At 39.1% G+C, this 25,842-nt stretch overlaps 1 protein-coding gene across 1 annotated transcript; it reads right to left on the reverse strand.

Annotated features, from left to right (window-relative positions):
- Nucleotides 1–978: 978 nt before the first annotated feature.
- On the reverse strand, nt 979–16,678 carry mrps27 (mitochondrial ribosomal protein S27). Its single transcript, XM_036143918.1, has 11 exons — nt 16,543–16,678; nt 16,290–16,367; nt 14,199–14,269; nt 14,055–14,113; nt 13,443–13,557; nt 12,893–12,971; nt 10,777–10,892; nt 10,545–10,647; nt 10,280–10,422; nt 6,202–6,360; nt 979–1,364 (listed from the first exon to the last, which is right to left on the reverse strand). The coding sequence occupies exons 1-11, from the start codon at nt 16,628–16,630 to the stop codon at nt 1,116–1,118; spliced, it is 1,260 nt and encodes a 419-aa protein (XP_035999811.1). The 5' UTR covers nt 16,631–16,678; the 3' UTR covers nt 979–1,115.
- Nucleotides 16,679–25,842: the final 9,164 nt, after the last annotated feature.

Raw genomic sequence — 25,842 nt, forward strand, 5'->3', positions numbered from 1 at the left:
AACTGACCCCCACAAGCGTGCTGAATGTGGTGCTCTCCAGAAGACAAATCAAAGGCGTCTTAAAAGGAAAAAACAGCACATTTCTGACTGAATATTTATGTCCTGGTGTCATTTTAGTCTGGTGTGCTCAGTCATTTAACGCTTGTAGGTTTCAGTGGTCCACAAAGCTTCTCTTTGCATGCAGACACGTACAAAGTCAACGTAAAACCACAATCCTGACCTGTTGAAATCACTTCAGTGTGCTCTCAATTTAAAAACCGGAACGTACTTCAGTTCAGAATTGAAATTGCCGTGGAGGCTGAAGCCTGGTAAGTTTCAGGACAGCATGTAAAGGCTGCTTCAGCAAGACTTTAATGAGGAAAAGCTTCTCAGCAACACATTAAAGATTCCTTGAATCACAATAGTTGTTTCAGTATTTTGTGCTGCTCATTCATCCAGGACTACATACCAGGCCCTTTCCCAAGATCATGCTCTGAATACTGAACAGAGGCCTCATAATGTGGAATGAACACATTGTGTGTCCCAAAACAACGACATGTTCTTCTCCTGAAATCCATTAATTCCCAACAAGAGTCCAAACATTCGTGTTTGGCCGCTTGGCTTTTGTGCGTTAGCTGATGCTGCGCTCGCATGTCGCCCTGTTAACTCGGTGACCTCAAGAGATAAACTTTGTGTCCTTCCTAGAAGTTATCAGGATCTAAACTACGAGAATCAATGTTTTTCTTTGTCACCAAAAATAAAAAAGGGGTTTCTGGTTATGAATGACTTCCTTTCAGGGCAAAGAATTTGGTTTTCTCAAGATAAAATCAAGTAATTATTCTGTGCAAATACTCCTTTTTTATACTCCCCCCTGTGTGAGAAAACAAATAGAGAGAAAGGAAAGGAGGTGACTGACCAAGCCTGCTATCCCCACCTTTGTGTACATATAGCTGCCAAACAGGCTTATATAACTCATGTCTGCATTGATGTGAGAACAGAAAAAGTTAAAATCAAATTTATTTAAACAGCTCACATATATACACAAGAGTATTTAGTAACATATAGGTGTTAATATTGTATGCATGACATTAAAGCCCACAGCGAGGAGACTATTTTAACTCAACTCTGCAGAGTCTCTAAGCTTGCTGAGCTGCAGCCCTGGTGGCTAATCGCTCTCGTCTCTCCTGCTCGGCTTTCGCTCTCAGATCCTTCTCCCTCTGGATCAGCTGCCTCTTCTCGGCCTCCCAGGCCTTCAGCCGGCTCTGGTACTGCTCCAGGTCCGGTTTCTCTGCAGAGGCCAGGTTCTGCTGGGCCAGCGCGGTCACTAAAGCTTGGAAAGAGGCGGCGTCCACTTTGCCCTGAGACTCCAGCTGACTGCTCAGCTCCTGAAGAGGAAAGCGATGGTTGGGTTAGTAGTTTAAAGCCACATCAGCGGCAGTGCCATGGCAACAAGACGTAAACAGTCGATTAGATCAGATTAAAACAAAATCCCTTATTTTCCATTGTTAACAAAAATGATGACATCCCGCAGCATCCTGCCTCAGTTTAATTTTCCTCATGTGGCCAGTCTATAAAGCATTAATGTAGATAGATGCTATAGAGACTTGTTGATCCTCCCTACTGTGTAGCGGTAGGATAAACCCAAGCCCTCGTCCAGCCATGTGTTTTTTTTTTTGTTTGTTTTTTTGATAGTTCTGGTTGTTTTAAGCATTTTGATCATTACGCTGACTGTAGAAAGTTTGGATGGATTGCTATATTTCTGCTGATTTGCCTTCATGTCTTATTTATACTGCAGGAAAACAAGGTGTATTGGATTACATTTTTATTTTTTTTTTATTTTTTTAAAAGGAGGTATTTAACACTCTTAATAATATAAAAATAGACTGAATTTTCTTCTCTTAGGATCCATCAACCCCAAACAGTATCTAAACATCAAAGATGGCCACTTCTGTTTGTAGATTTACTGATGCAACATTCTCATGATGCCATCTTAATAATAATAAAAAAAAAAAATCAGGTAAATCTAAAACAAATGAAAATATATTTTAGTTGTGTTAATCTTGTAACATAAGATGCACTTCTGCTCTGTTCTGCGGCACGAATCAACGCAGAAAAATATCAGCTGACGGCTCAATGGGCTAATAAACTGTGAATAAATGAAACAAACCAGTGCACACCCTCCATTACTTCTGTTTAATTGTAAAGTTATTGGAGGCTAATAACAGCACAGGTTATGATCAAGCCAAACTGAAGCTGACAATTAGAGCAGAAAAAAAAAAAAAAGTAGGAACCTGTAGCAACCTACCCTGCTGCTGCTGTTCACTAAAGAGAACATGATGCTAAATTACCAGAAAGGCAGAACTTGTACAGGGATGTATATTTGAACATATTTGCATGGGCCAGGTATTTGTTTACTGTAAAAACGCCAGATTCATGTTTGTTTTACAGCACATTTTTGTATATAATTGTTCTCCATTTGCCCCTCAGTGATAACATTTATCTGTATGGTCAGCACATTAAGGCAAATGCAAGAACACAGCGGCACACTAAAGATAATATAAATTATGATGAAATAGCATAAGTGAATCAAAAGGGTACATATTTCAATAAAAAGGATTTTACTTGCATTTTTCAGACCATAAGACACACCATACATTTTTGAGAAAACTGAAGGATTTTAAATGCGCCATATAGTCCGAAAAATACGTTATACTAATAGTGTTATCTTGTCTACGGTTTTGCTAACAGGATAAAGATACAAATGATATATTTCTAAACAAGGGTTGAAATGTCCATTTATTTGCTTTGCCCTAATAAAGGGCAATAAAGATTAATTTATATTGTAATTAATCAAGCTTTTTGCTCTTAACCAGAAATAACACTGTGCATTCAAAACATTTTGCAACGGTATTGAGGCGGGGTATCGTTAGGAACCTCACAATTTTATTCGATTTATTTAGTAATAAGTAGACATACACAATTTTTTTTTCTTAAAAAATATACTTGTTACATTTTAGATCGTTTATATTTTGTTTCTATGAAGTGTCATTGTATAGCAGTGCATGGGTTATTTTTGAACAATAAAAAAAATCTATATAAGAGTGAAAATATGACAGTACTGTATTAACACTGAAGTAACGTGCATGTAAACCTAGATTATTACCTCTGACAAACAGACAATTCTCAAAATTTCTGAACAATAGCATGTGCAAATAAAGCACTAGTGCTGTAATAATCCTGATTAAAATGGAGAGCAAACGTTAAAAAGAGGATTACAACACAGACTGGCCCTCTTTCAACAGCTGGCTTCAAATTTTAATGACAACCATAGGTATATAGCAGTTACAATGTGATGATTTTTATTCTCAGATTGTCAATATTATATACAGCAACAATATACAGTATATAGCCTTTAAAGCCACAGTTTCCTTGCAAAAAAAAATGCATGAACTTGATACCAGAAAAAACAAAGAACCTGAAAGCTAATAAACCTAGTTCCCTCTGTGTAACCTCTGGAGAAACAGACCGTCTTTTGCTGTACTATGATCTTATCACTCTCCAGTATTTTATCATATTCATCTTTAGCGGAAGCTTCAGAGGAAGAATTGTTTAAATGTGTTGCTGCATTTCCTGAAGGGGTTTCTTTTTATCTCTCAACTTCCAGCGCCCCATCACGACTTATGCAGACTTATTTAATGTCGCTCATAGCGTCAGTGATTGACAGCTAATGCTCATGACGAGCTAGAAGCCACAGCACCACACATCTCTCTGTTAAATGCCAGGCCCAGGCTGGGAGGGGAGAGGCTTTCCGATTCGTGACTGCTGAGTTATAAGCGCCACAGAAGGTTTTTGTTTTCGTTGGCCGGGCTTTATGGGACAAGTTTTCCTGATATCCGCTGCTCAGTCTGCTGGTCGGCTCTGAAGCGCTCGCTCATTTGTTAACAGCTCTGCTCCACGGCCTCGCGCTGAGCAGAGCTCGACCGCAGCAGAGGAGAGGTACAGAAGAAGAGGCGCTGAGGCACCGTAGCGCTGCAGAACGTGACAGAACCTCCGTGGGTTTAACAAACGGTGCACCGGGGAAATCCACGGTAGTCCCAGTTCGCCACTGTATTAGCACTGCAGTAAAATAAATTACTTTATTTACATTTGCGTTGCACGGGCGTATCACTGAAAACTGCCGTTCATGAACCCAGTAGCCAGGAGAACGAATTAGTTCAGAAGATTTTCTAAAATCAATATTAAATTGGAAAAAAAATTTATTGCAATGCATTGATGAATCAGTATTTTTACCCCAACACATTGTCAGTATTTCTTTTGAGCATCAGTATAGAGTTTAAAACTCTAGTATCCTGGAAACCCTACTTTCTGCCTTTTCAGAAACTGCTCCTATTGAGCAATGCTTTCCTGGAGGTTTCTTCAAGTAAAGCATTTGTACAAAAGAAGAAATAATTTACTAAAAACCATGGGTTTTCTAACCCCTAACCCTCCTCTAGGATTTTTTTTTTTAAACCGTGATGAAGAAAAAGAAAAGTTATTAAAAATAGTGATTAAATGTGTTTGGAACTAAAAATTGCCTTTATAAAATGATTTATGAATCTTAATACATTGTCTTAAACCACACTGCATGAGACAAACCGTACCAAAAAGACAGCTATCAGAGGCGCACAAAGTGAACGAGGTGAATAAGTGATTAAAGCTGTGTGTGAATCATATACAGGGAATTCTTTTAGCGCAACAGTTACAGAGACAAAAGAATATTTTTAAAAACTATATTTAGGTGACGAGGCAGCAGCAGCTGTGGTGTGCCTGTGAGACAGCGCTGAGGGAAGCAGGAACCCTCATAGCAACTTTCGCTGCTGCCTCAATACAGTGATTGTAGAACGACTGGTGCTGTCGGTAAAATTGCCATTAAAAACAAACAAAAAGGAAAAAAAGTCACTAAAAGTCATTGTTGCTCGTCTTTTTTGAAAGAAAAGTCACTAAATATAGCAACAAAGACGCTAAATGGGCAACAGTGTACTGTCCTCTAGTTTTCCTAACCTCAGTGGGCAGGGCGCGGTAGCCGCTAGCCCGCTTAGCAGCCAGACAGAAGGAGCAGCCAGTGCTACATGTACTAAAATGTACCAAAAAGTACATTTTAACTTTTCATGATATTTAAATTCTATTTAAAATCGGATTATGGTTAGTATAAGTGCGCAAATATAGCCTATACATAGGCGTGTCGCGATAATCAAATAACTTAATCACACAATAAATTTTTATTACACGATGATTTAAAATAAGCACGATAATTTGTGTAGGCATTTCCGTCTCCCCTCTCTGAGACGGGATAACTAAAGGTTTCAGTACGCTGCGTTGGTGTCTGCTCAATCTTCCCTTCTCGCTCTCTCAGTGTAGGAGGGCTTAAGTCTTTTCAGGGTTTCCCACAGAAAATGGGATAATCCTGGTGGTAATGGCCTGGTGGGTTGAGAAAGGTGCCCGTGGAACAGGGAATTGTAAGATCGAGGAACGTTGCGCGATGCAGCTCAAAGGAGGGGTGTAGCCCTTAACCAAGTGCCGTAGTGTGCATCATGCTAATAACAGCTAGCGTGTTATGTTAGCTGACTGGGAGGTGTTCTTCCAGAAGGGAAAATTTGACAGTTTTATGATGCTCTCAAACATCGAGGCTTTTAAAACCCTGATCATTTATCTTCCACCTCATTACGTATTAGTAAAAAAAAAAATAAAATAAAAAAAATAAAAAATAATAATAATATCACTGAAGATTGGGGATCTAATGCAACAAAATCTGAAACAGTTCAGGGAAATATGAATACTTATAACTGAGAGGAAGATCCAGCTTGTCATTCTAATCACTGTTTTATTTCATCAGTCTTATACCCAGGACTCTGTTGAAAGATTGTTTTCTGCAGGGATAACGGGGAAGGAGAGGTTTGGAGATTCCTGTTAAAGCTGTTAATACTAGTGGAAACTATTCTCCAAAACAGACCAGTGTGAAGAAGAAATGTTTAAGATTCAAATCTTTTGCAAAATAAAGAAAAAACAAAAAAAAACTCAGTCTTTTCACAGGGCTGCCATGCTCTACTCAAATTTCTCCAGAAAACCCGAGTCTCAAACATAGACATAACAGGAAACTGTGCTTACTGGCTCGCACTCAGCGAGGAAAGCTCGTGTAAATTCAGCAGCAGCGACAAACAAAAGCGCCACCCAACAAACACTCACCCTGAATCTGCTGACATAGCGAGGAAGGTTGGCCTTCTCAGCCTCGTCGTCTTCATCTACACCTTCCTCTTTATTGTCCTGTACGTCCGACTCCTCTCCAGAGCTGTCTGAATCAGAGGTGGAGGACAGCTCCTGCAGCAGGTGGCTCACCTGGTCCAGCTGAAAAGTTTAATACAGGATAACCGTGGTTGAAACAAAAACAAAAAAAAAAAAGGATTTTTTCTTGCCTAATCTGCACAATCTTTTTCAAGAGTGACATTTCTAAAGTGAACACACATGTAATGACGCAAAAAGGCTGAGAACTACTTGACGTCTCACCTCTTAATCTTAGAGAAAGGCTAATTTACTGTGACCGGAGGCAGCGGTCAGGAGAACCTGGGCTGTGATGCATCCTCTGTCTCGCTGCATTATCTTCTCGGTCTACATTATTGCCCTGACACCATTAGACACCGACTGCTGGGTTTCTGTGGCGGTGATTCTCATGGACACCCTCGGTGCTCGGGGCCCTTTTAAAAATCTCATTAAACCCGGACAAAGCCAAGCTATTGAAGTGGACAGCGCCGGCTGGATTAGAGGAAACGCGACCAGCAGCGCACGCGTTGCTAAGAGTAAAAATAACAATATGACAGCATGTGGCTCTAACCTGAGCAGATGAAACCTGTCTGGAGAAAAAACAGAAGGCTGTCTGATGTGATGCTGTGCATTGGTACGTTGACACAGTGCAGAAATGGTTTGAATCTCTGTTAACTCGGTTTAAAACTAGTAAGTGAAATACGTTTGACATCCACGTCACAAAACAAAGGTAAGATGTCAAAACACTATTGTTTATGCTGCCGTGTTTCTCTACGTTTTATGTTCTCTGTTCGCAGAATCTGCCGACTGTGCTTAGTTTAAAAAACAAACTGAAATATATATATTTTTTTTTAAACGTAAATCTGCTGACAGGACAGGGCATTTTTGTAATAATATGTTATTTGTCGTGAATAAGATCATAAAGACATTTAACTGCTTTTCATGCACCCCTTTGAAATATCCTTGACAGGCCTTTTTAGATTAGCCAGAACTACTTTCTATCAAATGCTAGCCGGCTAACCTGAGCTGAAAACTAAAAATTAACCATTTTCTGAGGATCGATATGTCAGAATAAATCCTGTACTGATGCTTTATTTTCCCAATTTAGAAAATCTTAAATAATCCATTAGATTAAGTTTTAATGGTCATTAATCTGTTAAAACTTTGAATAGTAATATCCCCCCCCCCCATTAAGCAGAATTATCAAATGTGCAAAAACCTTGAATGGGAAACAGCTTTGGCTGAGAGATACCATGTCTACAAAAATTGTTTATTTACACTCTTGATCTCTCCTACCACAATCTAAAGAATGTGGTGTAAAACAAAACAACAACAAAAGGGAGCGTCCATTTTTCTTATTGGCCGACTAGCGTGCATGGATCGCATCTTTCCCCAAGTCTGCTTCTGATAGGTTGATCCGGACCTCTTAATGACTCCTCCCCCCAGAAGCTGCCGGCTTCCGAGGCATCAAGGCTCTGAGACTCGCAGTGAGAAAGAGAACCAGATCCTGACCGAGTACGGGAGAAATCAGGTGAACTTGTCAGATAAAAGTTATTTTAAAATCACGTTTGTCGAAGTTTTGCGTTAAAATTCTGCAAAGTCTGATTGTCTTCCATGCCTTGGACGTGGCACGTCAATATTGTTTTAAAAGGGAATACCGGGTTTTAAAATTAACATTAAGGAGTTTCCCTACATCGCAAACCCAAGCACCAGGAAAGATAAGTACATTTAGCTCTTGTAGGAGTGAGCTCTGGGAAGACGGAGCAGCCAACTGTCCCTCCGCCAAGACCGATTGTGTTGCGGCAGATAAGGGCAGTAGAAATAAAAGTGGTTTTAAGAAAGTAATCACCTGCACTACATTTTTCCAGTGTTATTGTTGGTGTTCAGGTACTGGAAGATAAGGGATCAAACGGGGTTGTGCAACCTTGAATATGTCCTCCCAAACTCTCCGTTTCAGGTCATGTGTCAAACATCAGTCTAAAAAAAATTTGTCAGAAAAAAGGGATGAAAAACAAAATTGCGTTCTTATATTCTCAGAATGACAATCAACGACTCCAACTCTTACTTTGATAATGATTTTAATTTTCTACTAAAGAGTTTTATTTTTTTCCCCCCTGTAGCAGTAGAGTAACTCCAATGATACATTTGTATTTCTATTAGTTTGTTCATTTTTATTAGGACAAAGACCTTTAATTCATAACTTATAAGTAAATTCTTGATTGCATTAAATAACCAGTTCCTGGTGGTTATTTCATATATTCCTTGTAATAACTTCACTGATGTTAAATAAATATTCATCTGAGAATTACGCAGAATCTCCTCTTTTCATTAGGTGATGAGGAAGAACTCAATTCAGACAAAATGTTAACATATGACGATAATTAGGGTGACATTTATATGTATCAGTATAGTTTAACATGTCTTTTTAACTGCTAAAAGTGTTTTGTAGTCCCTGCTTGGCTCAGAATCCTGCCCAACCATCACATCCTGAAATCCCTGTTTGTCTTATAGCGTCCTTTTCCCGCCCGATAACCATTCATCAGATTCAACTTGGCAGGTGTGTTGCTGAGATTACAAGGAAGTGTGCTGTGTGTGTGTACTGTGCACTGATGTCGCTGGCTCGGCTAAATTTATTTGGTAAAAAAAAGTTTTATTTTATGTTTCGACAACAGCCACTGGCTGTTTGTGAAGAACTCGGGGAAACGCTACCACAGGCCAATTCTTGTGGGAAAAGTTGAACGAAGGCTGCAGATCATTCAACTACTTGTTTTTATTTCTAGGATCTGATCTACACATTGGATCACACAGGTTTGATTTACTTGACACTATGGTTCTGTAAAAGTAACCTGGACCTCAGTATCGCAAAGACAAAAGAATTACGGACTTGAGGAAATCTCAGGGAACCAAACACACTCTCCTCTCAGGACACGGCAAAGAGGCTGAGAGAATAAAGAACAAGTTCCTGGTTCTCCACATCTCTGCTGACCTCGCCTGGAACACACATCTCACACCAGGTGGTGAAAGCCCAGCAGGACTTTTAATTCCTCAGGAAGATAAAGTCCTTACTCCTCCCTTGCCAGCTGCTAATCGATATCTTTCATAATGAACTTCTACAGATCAGTGATAGGGAGCCTCCTGGTTTATTGCTGCAATGTGTGGTTCTCCAGCTGCTCTCAGGAGAACAATCTGCAGCAGAACACGTCACTGGAGCACAGCTGCCCTCTCTGACGAACGTTTACTCCTGCAGACTCCAAAAAAAAAGCCAATGCCGTTGTAACAGACTCCACTCACCCACTCCCTACTAGAAAAAAAATGTTCAGGACTTTAAAATCCAACAGATTAAAAAAAAAAAAACATTTTTTGAGGGGTCAAATCAGTCTATAAAGGAGCTGCCAAACATTTTTTAATTGTGCTAATCGACGACAATAAGTTATAATAAGAACTTAGGCTGGAATTAAAACCCTGGACCTTCTTGCTGCAAGGCAGCAGTGCTACCGTGTCACTATGAAATTACCTTTTAAGGCATTTATAATCAAACAAACACTGCAGAAACTGACCTAAAAATAAGTAAAATGTTCTTAAAATGTGTGTTTTTGTCCTAGATTTGAGCAGGTAAATAAGATTATCTGCCAATAGAATGAGTATTTTGACCCCTAAAATAAGATAATTAGACATCCTGCACTTGAAGTAAGATGATGGAGATGGATTGTTCCTATTTTAAGTGCAAAAATCTTGGTTTGGGCGGGTAAATAAGATTATCTGCCAATGGAATAAGATTTTTGCACTTAAAATTGGAACAATATACTATATATTATAATATATAATATAAAAAGGACAGATATACTCATTATAAGAAAATTTTACTTATTTTTAGTTCCGTTTTTGCAGTGAAGACGGAGTCCTTGGCCTTTACAGAAAAATAAAGTTGGTTTCCCACCATGACGCTCTTCATTCAAACATTTTCTAACAACAAATGAAACGTTTATGTACATTTCTATACTCTTACCGTGTCTTTAGACAGCTTGACGTCACCAGACGCTGCAGAAACCCTCTCCATCACAGCCAGCGCTCGTCCCACATACCCGCGAACCCACGACAGAGGCATGCCCTTGAATACGGCGTGTATGCCCTTTACAATCTCCACCTTGCCTAGATGAGGAGGAAGAGGGGGAAACGGATGAGACAAGTCGATAATGAAAGAGTGCTGGATGAATCAATCACAGCACACGTGAGAAACTAGAGGCTGTGGGGAGAGAGAGCCAGACACACACCGAGGAGAGCATTGCCGAGCAGCTGTGCACTGAGGCCGACGGTGTTGTCTTGCTTCAGCCCGCAAATGAGGAGTGACGCCCCAATTGCTCGCTCCTCTGACACCTGAGCACAAAATAAAAAAAAAAATACAAAAAACACAAGTTGCTGTAAATGTTTATCACATTTTGTATCAAAGCAAAGTAATTTGATATAAAGCATAAAAATATTGCGAGATTATGAGCCGTCACTCACAGAGAGCTGGGGATTGGTTGCAAGGAAACAGCCCAGAGCGTTCAGAGACAGGATCTGTGTGGAGGGAAGGTCGAAGGCCTCCTGGAGCATCACCTCTTCCACCACCGAGCACGCACCTATACAAGCAGAGCACATCAAATGAAACTCTGAAAATAAAATTTTTATTTCGTATTTTTTTCTTATTAGCAGAGCAAAATAAATCTGTGAGGCAGACACCCCGTCTACTTTTAAGAATAATCTTAAAACTTTCCTTTTTGATAAAGCTTTTAGTTAGAGTGGCTCATGTTACCCTGAGCTACCTCTATAGTTATGCTGCTATAGGCTTAGGCTACTGGAGGACATCAGGGTCTATTTCTCTCATTCTGCTGAGTTCTCCTACTGTTCTCCAATTTGTATTGTTTGCTATTATTTCATCTTTACCTTTTTGTTCTCTCTGTCATTTTTCTCTTCATAATAGGTACACCTGGTCTGGCATTCTGTTAGCTGTGACACCATCAAAGGGGGCAGATCATCCGCCATTACCATATAACATAGAAATAATTCCTGGATCAATCTGTGCTTCTGTGCTTTTTTGTGTCTTTTCTAAACCCCAGTCGGTCGAGGCAGATGACCGTTCACACTGGTTCTGGTTCTGCTGGAGGTTTTCCTTCCCGTTAAAGGGGAGTTTTCCTCTCCACTGTCGCTTCAGGCTTGCTCAGTATGAGGGATTGCTGCAAAGCCATAGACGATGCAGACGACTGTCCCTGTGACTCTACGCTCTTTCAGGAGGAGTGAATGCTGCTTGTCAAGACTTGATGCAATCTGCTGGGTTTCCTTATATAGGACATTTTTTACCAATCTGTATAATCTGACCCAATCTGTATAATCTGATTGAAATATATACAAATACTGAACTAAGTCTGTATTTAATGTTATCAATCACACATTTAGGATACAGCCCTCAGTTCCTTTTTGGTGAGCAAAGTTTTCCGGCACACGTAGGCCACCAGCTTCTCTATATGCTACGCCTGAAATGCTCCAACGGGACACGTGATGAAAAAAGAAAAGCCCAAAATAATATGACATTCACGCCCATGACGAGTGCATGCATGCTCTGTTCTGAAACCGTATCATAGGGTTGAAAGTTAAAATCTTTTTTTTTGTTTTTTTTAAGTTTAAAAAAAAGTTTTTTAAGTTAAAATCTGAAAGCTTTGCGAAATTATTATTAGGAATGACACAAAAAGCGGCGATTGGCCACGGGCGCAGAGAGTTGAAGAGAATCTTTAAGTAACCAATTAGAGACCAGCATGAAGTCACATGAAACCCTAAAGGTCACAGAGATATGTACAAACTCATTTGGCTGGCATCAGTCTGCATTAAAACATTAACAATAGGAGGCCAACAAAAAAAATAAATAAATAAACAAAATGGAATGAGAATACTGAAAAATCAAGAGCAAGACATTTTATGGGAGAACAGATTTGATAATTACTTTTTGATTGGTAGTTTATGTTTAATGTGTTTACACTTTTGTCCTAGATTCACATAGGCTTGTTAGCAAGACCCCAACGCAATGCATTTAGATACGTTTGATTTCACGAAGACGATCTGAAGTTCGCTGGGAAGAAAGTGACTGAACGCAGTACGGTTGGTGGTGCCAGATGAGCTGAGTGTTTCAGAAACTCTTCGTCTACTGATAACATCCAAACAGAACCATCTGTGGTGTTTAAGGAAACTGGTTAAATTGACATATCTAATACCAATTTTAAAAACACTAAATGCAACATAAAAAAGTGATAACGGTTTAGGTAGAAAACAACAAATGGCATCCACTGAGGTGAACACAGATTTCCAGACCAGAGCAGCAGTTCTTAGACTGTGCAACAGTCAAGCAGGGATATAGTTGGAAAAAGTCTTCACAATGGAGTATTGTGCACAGGCTACTGTTATCACGCATGGGAATAATCTTGCTTCCCATGTACGCGGTTCTATCAGCTCAAAAGCAAATCTAAATCTGATTATAGTCATTTTTAAAGCCTGCGTCCCTTTTTGACAGCAATTCAACAAAATCTATTTGTGGACCACGAGTTATTTTGGTCGCAGTTTAGTGCACGTTGCTAATTTATAGAAAACTCACTTTTAAAGTCTTCATCCTTAATGTATGAATCCAACAGGAGGTTGAAGGTAAAGTCATCTGGAAATATTCCATACTGGATCTGTACAAGGAGTGGGAAAACATTCTTAGTACATCTTTACAGTGCTTTTGCATTAACGCTGAGAGAGTTCAACCAACATGTCTTAGGAAAAATGGATTAGATAATGTTTAGCCTTAATGGTCATATTAACAATGGCTATAGCATGAAGGCATAATAATAATCAGATTAAAACATTTATAGAAAAACACACAAACAAGCCATCTAAATAAGATTCTCTAATCCGTGACATGAATACTCATCCCACCACCATGTTACCCAATACAACAGTCCATTCATCAATATATACCGGGCTGAAAAGGTCAGACACGACCAGAATTGAATGTCCTGCTAAAACCTGATTAAAAATGTATCTAGTTTATTCTGATCATATTGGCTCTGATTATAAACATGATCATCATCTACACTTAAAGTGTTATTCTAACCCTACATCCATAGAGTTTTCCAGGTTAATGTACATTATCCTGTTCATACCTTGTTTTTCAGAGTGTATAAGGCCTTATCTCTGGCACCGTATTTCAGACACTGTCTGATCCAGGAGTGAATGGTCCAGTCTCGCAAATACCAACAGTTGGGACTGTGGCGAAACCTTGATAAACAACAACAAACAAAAAAAAATTATAGATACAGAAAGAAAAACGTCAGATTCAGCATGTCTTGATTATCAGCTGTGACACTCTTATCCTGAATACTGGCCCTGATAAATAAAAGGCACGACTCCAAGCAGAGGTAAAGCTACTAGAAACTATTTACAAATTTACCAAAATAGGAAAGCAGTTTTATTTCCCACCCTATAATGGGAATAAATGTTCCCTGAATGAGAGTATGATTGGGAAACACGCTAAACTAAGTAAATCGCATGAATGGGAGCAAATTCCAGAGGAAGGAGTAAACAGGAAAGGTCTGGAGATGCCCCGAACAAAGAGGACCATGTGACTGAATATAAACCAAAACAAGACAAACCAAACAGACAATTCAATCCAAGAAAAACACAGAAGCTGGTACCACAAAAAGAAAGAAAACAAGGAAGCTGCAGATATTCAGCAGACAAACTGATGCCAGAAGAGGGAGAACGGTTCCTCGTACTTGTACAGGTAGTACTCCGCTTGATCAACTTCCTCTCTAGCCGATATGTTGTCAACAAACTGAAACAGAGAACAGATGCGGCCACTGGGCATCTTGAGTTACCATAAAAATAAACAAACGTGATCAAAATTAGATGCAGCTTACGCGTGAGATGGTCAGAGAGCTGACCGGGAGGTTTCTGTCATACGTTCTGTCCATCAGATTGGCCAGCAAAGCTGTGGATGAAAAAGCGTAAAAAAATACAATAATATGATTAATCATCTCAGAAATTTACATCATGCTTTATTGAGTCAATACACCCGTCAGCTACAGCCATAAAAATGTATTTGGCTACAATTTCAGCTGTGCTGGTAAAGAGTAAAAAAAATAAAATAAAAAATAAAATAAAAACATAAGCTATAAACTTATGTTTTTTTTTTTCCAGCAAGTCATAGAGAGGTAAGGGAACAAATTATTCAAGCGTGTATTAGGTTGTCAATACACCACAGGGCTGCAGTGCCCCCCAGTGTTCATCAAACGCCACTACAGTCACAATGAACGTATGACTGTAGTTTAGGATCAATTACTAGTACCTAGAAAATTACTAATTATCAATCGATCAAAAATATTGCTTACCAATGCATTACAGATCAACAAAAGTATCTTATTATAAAATAACGTGTCAATGTTCAATTTAAGGAGCATTGTCATTTTTTCCCCCATTCAGAACTTTTGCAAACAGAACATTTTTAATTTCCAGATTCACATTGCTTTTTAAGATAATATTAACATATAAACAGAAGACTACTCTTGATTTAGGACATATTTCCAGCATTCAAATACAGAATTTGCAGGATGGACGGAGCAAAAAATGGATGGGTGGAGTCACAGACAAACATAAGGACTGATGTACGGGTGCCTGACCAATGGAGCTAATAGTGCAAACGTTTTACTCTCCCATTTCAGGCCCTGATGTTTGGCTGGATGCGTAGATAAAAAAATCTTTAGAGAATTAGATTGGGAATAAAGTCTGGAAATATCCTATTCTCCCCCCATGTTTATCCAGATCTGGATAATAGCTAAATTCCATACTTTTCTAAACACTTCAAGGTGGTATATCAGCCCTGCTAATGTGCATGTCAGTTAATATCAGTTCAGCTGTAATGTCGTTTACTTAAAGATTTGCTGCTTTAGCTCGATAATATGCCATTTTTTAATCCAGAAGGAAAGAAAGTAAGGCATTTTGCTTTAATTATACCACCAGCTCCAGTAGATTCCAAACGGAAAACCTGTGGCTACTTTTTGCGTTACTGTTGATTGGTTGATTACTCTGCTGCAGTGGCCCCAAACTCAAATCCTTGAGGAAGTTCTGCAACTTTTAGGTTTGCATTACATGAAAAATTGGAATCAATATAAATTATAATGCCATGACTCAACTGTAATATGGCCTTGCAGTAAATTACAAGCTCAATGGCTTTGTTTCATGGCAGAATATTCTGCGAATGCGACATTTGGCTGAACTAAGGAGCCGTTAAGAGTCCATTGGTTGACATTCCAACCATTAAAGTAAAACACTTAATAATAATAAAAGGTTTATCTTACAATCAATTTTAATTTGATTGTTTTAATGATTTCAGATCACAACTTTTCAAAGGTCTCAATGTAATTTCACGAACATAACATAACTTACACTTTACACTACACCTTAGATAGAACAATTTTTCGACCAATCTCTATAATCTTATACAATCTGTATAATCTGATAGAATTTGATTTTGGAAAGCGCCTTGAGATGACATGTATCATGAATTGGCGCTATATATAAATAACATTTTATTGAACTAGTATTACAGCTTTTAAATGCTGTGGCTGTTGTAATTTTGAACCTACACACATTTTCGTGCAATTCAAAGGGCTAATTTGACATACGAGTGTTGCTAATACACCTCCAGCAGATAAATTAGCTTTTGTTTTAATATTTTTAATCATGTGGACACGAGTAATGTAGACAATAATAGATGTTTTTGCAGCGTGTTAGTAGTCGCTCGGCAATTACTCAACAGTTATGCAACTAATCCTTTCTTAGAGCCCCGGATAATAACATAAGAGTCATAGTTTGTGTGTTTTTTCAGAGCAACAGAGTGTCTGTATTTATGTTTTGGGAGAAAAACTAAAATCCTCCGACAGCTCCTGCAAACTGGGGTTTCATGTGGAGACTTTAATAAACCGAAATGTGTGAACGTCAGCGGCTCTTACCCAGGTTCTGGGGGTCCTTCTCTCTTTCCTCCCACGGCCTGGAGTCTGTGTAAGCCGCTGAGAGCAACCATCGTCTGGCTATGAAGGCAAACAGATCAAACGCCTGTTAGCTAACAAACAGGTGACATTCGGCTTCTCTTCAATCAATTTTGTCGTGCGTGGCTCTTAAAAATCAACTAAAAAGCGTTAAACCCAAACGCAAAGTCACGCCATTTTATACTTTAAATGCGTTATACAAACAAAGAGCGGTTACCTGTAAAAGAAGGACATAAACCTTTAACTTTGACGGCTGCAGAGACACACCGCTTCAGCACGGAGGCCGCCATATTGGACCGAACCATCTTAACGGACACGGAGGGAGATTCTTCTTCTGCTTCTTCTTCTTTGTGATGTTTTTGGCGGTTGGCAAACAACTTTAATGTGCATTACCGCCACCCACTGGCATAGGATGCTGAACAAAATGGCTGTTTTATCTACTTATTATATTTACTTGCTATACTGTTTTACATTGATAATAATAATTTTATACTCGGTCTAATAATTTAACTACTATTTTTAAATTACTATTTACTATTTATAAAACTATTCCATTTCCAAATTCCATTTCTTCCTCATTTAATAAATATACAACACACTCCTACTATCCCTTTTTATCCATTAGTTCTAGTTTATTTTCTAATCTATCAATCTATTCTCTAAATCTCTATCTATTAGTTACCAAACATTCTTTTTAATCATTAACATCTGGTTTTAATTCCTGCTCTGCTGTCTGCCTCCAACCTCTTAACAATCGTTTCCCAAGTTACTTCTTTTAGTGCAAAAACCTTTCAGCTCCTCTCGCAATAATTATTTTCTGTCTTATGCTTGACTTGATCATTGCAGTTGATGACATAGGCTATGAATAAAATGAGTGTCTTCTGTTTCCACTTAACTTTTTTTTTGGAACTTGATTCTTTTTCGGATTAATTTCCCTTGTCCTTGAACTCTGTTCACTGCTTCTGCATTGTTTATATTTTTGGTTATTTTAATTTGTTGTATTTCCATTGCTTTTTTCCTCACCTCATATCCACGGTGGGAGCTTCTTCTTCTTCTTATGGTGTTTATTGGCAGGTTGCTCCCTCGAATTTAAGATGCATGTTATTATGCATATTCCATATTCATATTCGATGGGATTACTTCATCACATAAATAAAATAATATGAATAATGGAAAGAAAACTAAATCTTAATATAAATTCTTATATTTTTGAGATATTGCACAATGGCTTTCTTTGTTTCCTTTATCCCCTCTCCTGCTGTTCCTAATAAACCTTTGAGGCTCCATTCCCTTCCTACCTACTTTATCTTTTGATGTAGTCTCATCCTCATACTTCTTACAGCTCAAGAATATCTGTGGTTTTACATTCTAAATATTTATCTGTTTGACTTAAAGCCCATTGTCACCAATCTTGAGGTCAAAATTGACAGTGGTTATAATTCTGAAAGGCGTTCAGTGGTGAAATCCAGTTTTTAATTAACTGAGACAACTGGCAAAGGTGAAACATGTTTTCTTAAAACAGGACTTTGAAACTACAACCCATGCTTCTATCACAACACGCCCCAATTACCGCAACTCTCTACACTATGGAGCTTCATGGACATCCCTGTCTTGTCTCCATCTTGTGCAGAATGTAGCTGCCCACCTAGAACACATAACTCCTGTTTTAGCCTCAGTGCAGTGGTTGCCTTACCTATTTGTGCTTTTGCAAGTACATTGCCCTTCCAGCTCACTCCGGCCAACGAACCAGCCTCTCCTGCATGTGCCAAGGATGTGGGAGAAGCTCAAGGAGGACAGAGCTTTTTCTGTGGCAGCTTCATCAGACAGGCTTCTTCACTGTCAATTTTTAAATCTGCTCTGATAACCCACCTTTTCTCATTAGCTTTTGGCATAGGATGACAGAGCTCATGTTATCCATTTTATAAATTTGAAAAAATACATTCTAATTTATTAATAGATTTCATATTTCCTTCAACTTTTGTCCATGCCCTACCTTTCTTGCCACATAATTTCTTTTTTTTAATTGTCCTAGCTTCTCCTTTTCCAAAAGTTATATTTATATTATCACTTATTATGTTATTTCATTTATACTAAATTATATATCCGATAATATATTTTTGACAAAAAAGTTGTTAAATATCTTACCTAAAAGATTACCCCCAACAACTTTCTTATTATGGTAAAATTATTTATGCATAAATGTTGTCTTGTCGTAATCTAAATAAACTTTGATGGATTTCTACCAATAACAATTCTCTGTCAGATTTCATATTCTGAATACTATAAAGGGCTGTTAAAGAATAAAAACAACACATTACTCTGTCTCGTCCTACTTCTCCAACCCACTGCAATCCGAAAAGAACTACAATTATATCCGCCCTGTACACTAACATCTGGTAAGGTAATCTGTTCTCAATACTTATATTTATTGCTGGTTTGAATATTCCTACCTTATCTTCTTAATCCTTGGACCCATCTTTATAAATATCAAAATAACTATAATAGTTGCTGCGTATATTTTGATTTACCAGACGTCCTTTCCTACTTTCTTCCCACTCTTTTTTTTTAGTTCCATTATATTCAAATCTATTTCCATTTTTTAAAACAGCCAGCTAGGGATATTATTAACAAGTATAGGGGAGTTAAACCATTTGTTCTCTATTCCATATCTTCTGATTTAGCCTTTGCTATCCAGGCAAAACCATTACCTTTAAAAGAGTTATAGTCCCAGCACTCCTGTTTAACCCTCTGCAGGGTTTTTATTGCCACAACCCATGTAATTGGCACCAGTATGTGAGGTTGAGGTTATCTCTTCTTAGGTCTAAAGGCACTTCTCCCAACTCTACCTGTGTTGCCTTAGTAGGCCGTGGGCCAGAATCTGTAGGATGACTTTTTGTATGAACTGTAGGGGGCAACTTTCTTCCACCAGGAAAAGTTGCTACACATAGCAGTGATGTCAAAACACCAATGTTCCCACGTTTTCACTTGCACATTAATAAGTTATAGCCGATAAAAAACCTAAACTGTTGCGCTTTGGTCCAAGAGGTCACGTGATTCGAGTTTTGCTGCTCAGCCAAACTCCGCCTCTCGCCCATTGACAGCTGGAGATCAACACCAGCACCCCTCACGAACCCAGCAGGGATAAACGTGTTAGAAAATGAATGATGGGTGGACGGATGGTCTGGGCTATTTCTTTTCCCTTGCCATAAAGATCTTTGCCAACTGGCACCAGAAAATGCTATTATTGGGCTTTCTTCATCTGGAAACAAATGTTTACAACCCTTTACGGGCGCAGTCATGATGAACTCGTTGAACTCGCTCAGCTGACAATACAGCGATCTGATTGGCTGAGCAGCAAAACTCGAATCACGTGACCTCTTGGACCGCAGCGCAACAGTTTAGATTTTTTATCGGTTACAACTTATTAATGTGCAAGTGAAAACGTGGGAACATTGGTGTTTTGAGATCACTGCTATGTGTAGCAACTTATCCCGGTGCAAGAAAGTTGCCCCTGACAGTTCATACGAAAAGTCATCCTACAGATTCTGGCCCACGGCTTATATATCGGCCGACCAGAGCAGATAAACACATTTAAAACCCAAACATTTACAGTCTCCCACAGAAATCATGCAAGTGTTGACCTTCATTAACCAGGGTAGAGTGAAGCCATCGTCTCCCTGAGTACAGCTGCTTACATGTTTCGAAAGAGATAGGTCAGGGGCGATTTTAATATCTCAGGTTTTAATAATTCTGTTCACATTCATCAATAAACAGATCTTTGGCACTGTTATGGATATTAATAATTATCAATAAAGTGAGGACACCACTCATGAAAACAAATGATGCATCGTTTGTAAGTTATTTTAATTCAAAGGCATGAGCGTTTGAATGTCTCTGTCCCCCAACGCAGTCAGGAAACAGAGCAATGAGAAAAAGAACACACTAACTTTTATACATTCTGGGTTAACAAAGAAAGTGGGAGTTATCGTCAGAGGAGTGCAGCCACTGGTACGATCCAGTTCCTATCTAACTCAACTCCTCTCTGTGTCCTTGGATGTGGAAACACAAAAGTGAATCTGTGAGCATTAGAGCTTCTTTCACACGGGAAATATGCAGGTGCATCCAGACAAGATATGATCAGAGTTACATACATCAATAAAATTTTCACAACAATCCTCTCTTCTGATGCTGAAATCATCACATAATAAAGAAAATTTCCAAACACTGTGAGCCTGTAATAGTAAAAAAAGGAAATTGTGTAAAAAAAAAAACATAAGCAAAGTGAAAGATAAAGAAAATAAAATAATAAAAAAATAGTTAGAAAGAAAATGTTAAAACATACATCTTACTGAATTTTAAAATACTAGAATGCTGAACATCAGTATCAACTCCCCATCTGGCTTAGAGTTATTACATCATTATAGCATTTGAAGTAATGTAAAATCCATCTTCATCAGTACTGTCATCATCTTTTAATTTAGAAACATCATACTTCTCCAAATTATGGTCAGTATAAACAGAAAGCATGTCTGCATCATTATTGATCTTCAGCATAGTGGCATAAGTCATTTTCATTACCGTTCTCTTAACAATTGGAATAATACAACATGAAAGAAAATTCAAATCAAAAAGAAAATAGATAGAATTCCTCCAATCTTTATTAACCAAGAGGTCCAACCACCAGAAATGAGACAAGACACAGGATCCCAGGATGAACCAGTATTTTCTTCCTGCTGGATTGTCAGCAACTGTTGTAATTTATCATGGATATTGGTCATGTTGTTAGACACATCAGGAATAAAAGTGCAGCATTGTTTCCCAATTATGTGACAAACACCTCCTTTCTCAGCTAGTAGGTAATCTAGAGCCAGTCTGTTTTGCAAGGTCATTGTTCTGATAGCCTGTTGTTCCTTTGTCAGAGAGTAGAAACCTTTTTCAGTTAAAGCAGTGAGATTTTCTAACTCAACAGACAAGTCATTGATTCTATGTGCTGCATTAGCAACACCATAATGAGAAAATAAAATACCCAAGATCCCTTTTGCTGTTTAAGCCTTGCCTTCTGTTCCAGTAACGAGTAAATTGAATCATACGTAGTAATGGCAGGTAGTAAATGAGCTAAAACGTACACTCCAGACCAATCAGCAGGCAGATGCAAATATGATCTAATTCCACACATCCAAACCATGTTCTTAAGACATGAAAATACATCTCTGCTGGGAAAATTTTAAGTTACCTGTACAATGCAGTTTACTTCCATCTGGCAAAGCTGTAAGATTAAGGGTTAAAACATAGCGTGCCGGAAATGAACATCCTGGAATTGTATAAGGGTCAGATCTGACCACACATGACTTGGCGGAGTGATTTCTATGGGTCATTGCACATGAAGCAGGTATGATTACTTTACAATCTACTGTCCTTCCCTGAAAATCAGGTGTGGATTCTTACTGCACTAAACAGATGTCTACTACCTCGAAACCTGTAAAGAGTTTCTGTTATGGCACAAGTTAAATTAGTCACATCAAAAAACTTCAGAATCCTTTCGGTCTTATGGTGTAATTTTTTACCCACTAAAAATGGTCTCCACTAACCTGTTAGATTGATGACTAGGGAAAGAGGTTGCTAGAATATAGGCAGTGTCAACAGAAACAGGTAACAACAATGGTTGGTTATCAAAAGCATGTAGAATCAAAGAACAAACATAACTGTCATTTCTTGTTTTCCGTAAAGTCTGATGCATTAGTTGTCACTAGATGTTATGAGCACGATCATGAAAGTCACTGAAGTGATGGGTCTCTCTTTGAGTCAGCCGATGGGTATGATTGGTGAGATTACTTAGTTTAGTCACAAATTGTTTGTGTTGTACCTTTTCTTCAGTGAGCACAGGAGTGATAAAAATGAGTGTGACGCCAATCACCAGTTCTAAAAACTTCAGTCTTCCGTACCGCTGCATGTTGATCTTGGCTGTGGAGTGGATTGTCCTTTCTTCTGGTACTCAGTACTTTTTTTTTTTTTTTTAAAACAGAAACGAAAAACTAAATAAAAATCCTGCTGCCTCTCCAGAGTGGCTCTGCGCTTCACGCTGCCCTGTTACCGGCCTGGTACAGGTGGGCGGTCGTTGGAACCCTTTGTAGGCAGAGGGTTCGGATCTGGATGCTGCTCAGGTGGTGTTCCTTGGAACACTTTGCACTGTGTGGCATGGATCCAGGTGTTCCTTCCTTGGACCTTCATGGCATTGTGGGTCACCAGCAGGATCTGGAACGGACCAGTCCAACGCTTGTCTCTCCAGTGGCTCCTTCTGGTGTCTCGGATCAGCACCCACTGTCCTGGCTGGAATTGGTGCAGGATTTTATCAGCCACTGGGGTTAATGCAGCTCTCACGGCCTGATGGGAAAGAGAAAAAAAACCGTGACAGAACCTTACAATATTCTAACATTGAATATTTAAAATGAGCAGTTATTATTGTGGATAAGTTAGTATTGGGTCCTCCTCCCCTGTGCTCGCAAAAAGAATTTCAAAGGACTTAGATTAGCTCTGGATCTATTTCTTATCCGCTTGTACAAGAGAACAAGGGGGAGAGCTTTTCGCCAAGATAAATATGTTTCTTCACAACATTTAGCCAGTTTGCTTTTTATGGTGAACCTTTTTTTTTTTTTTTTTTTTTACAGCTACTCCTGATTTGGATGATAAGCACAATATGTTTTTAATTAAGGTGGAGTGGTGGCCTAATGGTTACAACAGTGAGCTTGCACTCAGAGAAGGATGCAAGTACCCGGTTCGATCCCCAGTGCCTGCACTCTAGGTCCCTGAGCAAGACCCTTAACCCCTGATTGCTCCCCAAGCACCGCACAGCGGCAGCCCACAGCTCCCCAAGGGGATGGGTTAAGATGCAGAAGTGAATTTATCCACTGTGAGATCAATAATGTTCAATTATTATTATTATTATTATTATTATTATTATTATTATTATTATTATTATTAATTAGAAACTCAGAAGTTTGCTGATTTCCTGCAGAGATTTGATTACTAAATATGTCCCATTATCACTGGAAATTAACTCCTGGACCCCCCAGCATGGAAAAGATCTCCATTAATAAGGCTTTAGCGACGGCACTGCTGTCTGCGTGTTTCATTGCAAAAGCTTCAACATACATGGAAAACATGTCCACGACTACTAGACAATATTTATTTCATTCAACAGGTGTCAGCTTAATCAAATCCATTATCAGATGTGGGAATGGAAATTGTAGAGGCGTATGTGCAGTTTGTGGCTGTGCAGGAACCCTAGACGGGTTGTAAGAAGCACAGATCAAATACTTTTTGCAGTAATTTTTCAGCTACCACTGAAAACCCATTTGTGTACCAATATTTTTTAACCATATCCAGCATCGCCTCTCTGGACGCATGATCCAATTCATGTGTCCATACCACAGTTTTTCCTTCCACCAACTTACAAGCCTCACTTAAGGTGATGAGTTGAGCTGTTTGAGCAGAATAGGAGTGCTGTAAAGGACCTGAGCGTAAAACACCTGAGTCAGAACACACAGCAAACCCATCTCAGTTTAAACCTGGAGCAGAACGGGAGGAGGAGCCGTCAACATACAATACGAAGTCGGTGTTAGACAAAGGAATGTATTGTAAGTCAGGACGAGGGGTACAAACGACATTTAAGACAGCTGCGCAGTCATGACTTTACTCATCCTCCTCTGTAGGCAGAAGTGTGGCTGTGTTTAAAATACTGCATCGTTTTACAGTGATGTTAGGCATGTCCAATAAAATTTAGGAAAGTTTAAGCCACCTTGCTGCTGATAAATAAGAAGTCTTTTGTTCCAGGAGGATGATAGAAACAGAATGTGGAACAAAAACTGTCAGAGAGTTGTAGCCAACAATGTCACGTGACGCTAACACTACTTTCTCAGCTGCAGCAATAGCTCACAAACAACCAGGTAAAACCAGCTGCAACAGCGTCAAGTTTACTGGAATAATAGGCCACAGCTCGCAATTTGTCACCATGAGATTGCAACAAAACAGATGACATGAAATCAGATTTTTTATCCATCATTTAAATAAATGGTTTGTCAGAGTTTGGCAAAGCCAGCACCGGTGCAGAGGACAAGGTGCTTTCAGAGCAGAGAAAACCAGTTCTGCCTCAGACGTCCATATGATTTTACCAGCAGCTGCTAGTCCCCGTCCGTGTATTAAAGCAGCCAACGGAGATTCAAGCTTGGAGTAGTTTGAAATGTGAGCTCTGCAGTAACCTGTCATACCCTTGAAATGAAATAATTTGTTTCTTTGTGATTTGTTTTAGGATTTTTAGAGCCACTTTGATCCGCTGAGGTGACTACTTTTTGCTTTTATGTGAAAGAACATGGCCAAAAGATGTGACTTCCTCCTGCACAAACTGCATTTAGATTTTGAGACTTTATCGCCTTTTTTAAAGAGATGTTAAAGCTATTTCAACATGTCTGTCCTGCATTGATTAGCTGATTTGGTACAGATTAATAAATCATCAATGTATTAAATGAGAAAGTTTCCACAAGTCAAAGTCAAGTCCATCAGACACAAGGGAAATACTATGTAAGTCATCTGAATCATTATGTCACTGTCAGGTGTCACAGCATTTACTGCTGAGACAAAATGTTAAGGCACAGGAGCAGCTGGAAGCTTCCATTCGTATGCATACAAAGATTTATCTAGGGCCCAAAGTACTGCAGTAAAGTCAGAGTCCTGAGTGTGAACCGTCAGTCCGTCAGAGGTTAAAATGATAATGTCCAATCTACACATCAAAGCTCTATCCATAAGATTTAAAGGACACAGACGAGACACCAAAAAAAAAGAAAAAAAAATTGCTTCAGCTTCTCTCCCTGCGGAGTGAAACACTTTAAAAGAAACAGAAAAACTTTTCCTAACTGAAGCTGAGACAGAATAAACATAACAGCCACTGAGCTTTGGCTGTTACTTGATACATTTAGCAGATAAGAGTGAGTTGCACCCGAGTCAACAACAAAATAATTTTTTTTTTTCACCTATTACCAGCATAGAAAACATTTTTAAAGGCATTTTTTTTTTAAAGCAGGGGTCTCCGTGTGGAGATGCGTGCCTGTTGTAACAGCTGTGGCACAATCTAAGTGTGTGATGGCCTCTGTGAGCAAACTATGTGGATCAGTTGAAGCAGGTACCATTTCAGCATTCAAACACAGGTGTAGCGGTGTGTGTGTGTGTGTGAAGCCTCACGCCCCTTGGCAGGTCCCTTCTCAACGAGGTTGGCCTCCGGATCCAGGGTCCGATCCCCCACCTGTCAGTTACCGGCACCAGGCTGCTGCGGTCCCTGCGGGCAGTCGTTCTTCCAATGTCCCAATTGTCCACAGTTGCGACATGCATCAGAACGAGACCACTGTCCACAACTACAGCCTCTGCCCTTGTGTGCATGGCCACATCCACGATGGTTAGATCTTCCTCGTTGAGATCCATCAGAAAACAGGATTAGGGCAATCTTGTGCAGATCAGTGTCTCTTCTTTG

Source organism: Fundulus heteroclitus, chromosome 12, assembly GCF_011125445.2.
Source record: "Fundulus heteroclitus isolate FHET01 chromosome 12, MU-UCD_Fhet_4.1, whole genome shotgun sequence".
NCBI lineage: Eukaryota > Metazoa > Chordata > Actinopteri > Cyprinodontiformes > Fundulidae > Fundulus > Fundulus heteroclitus.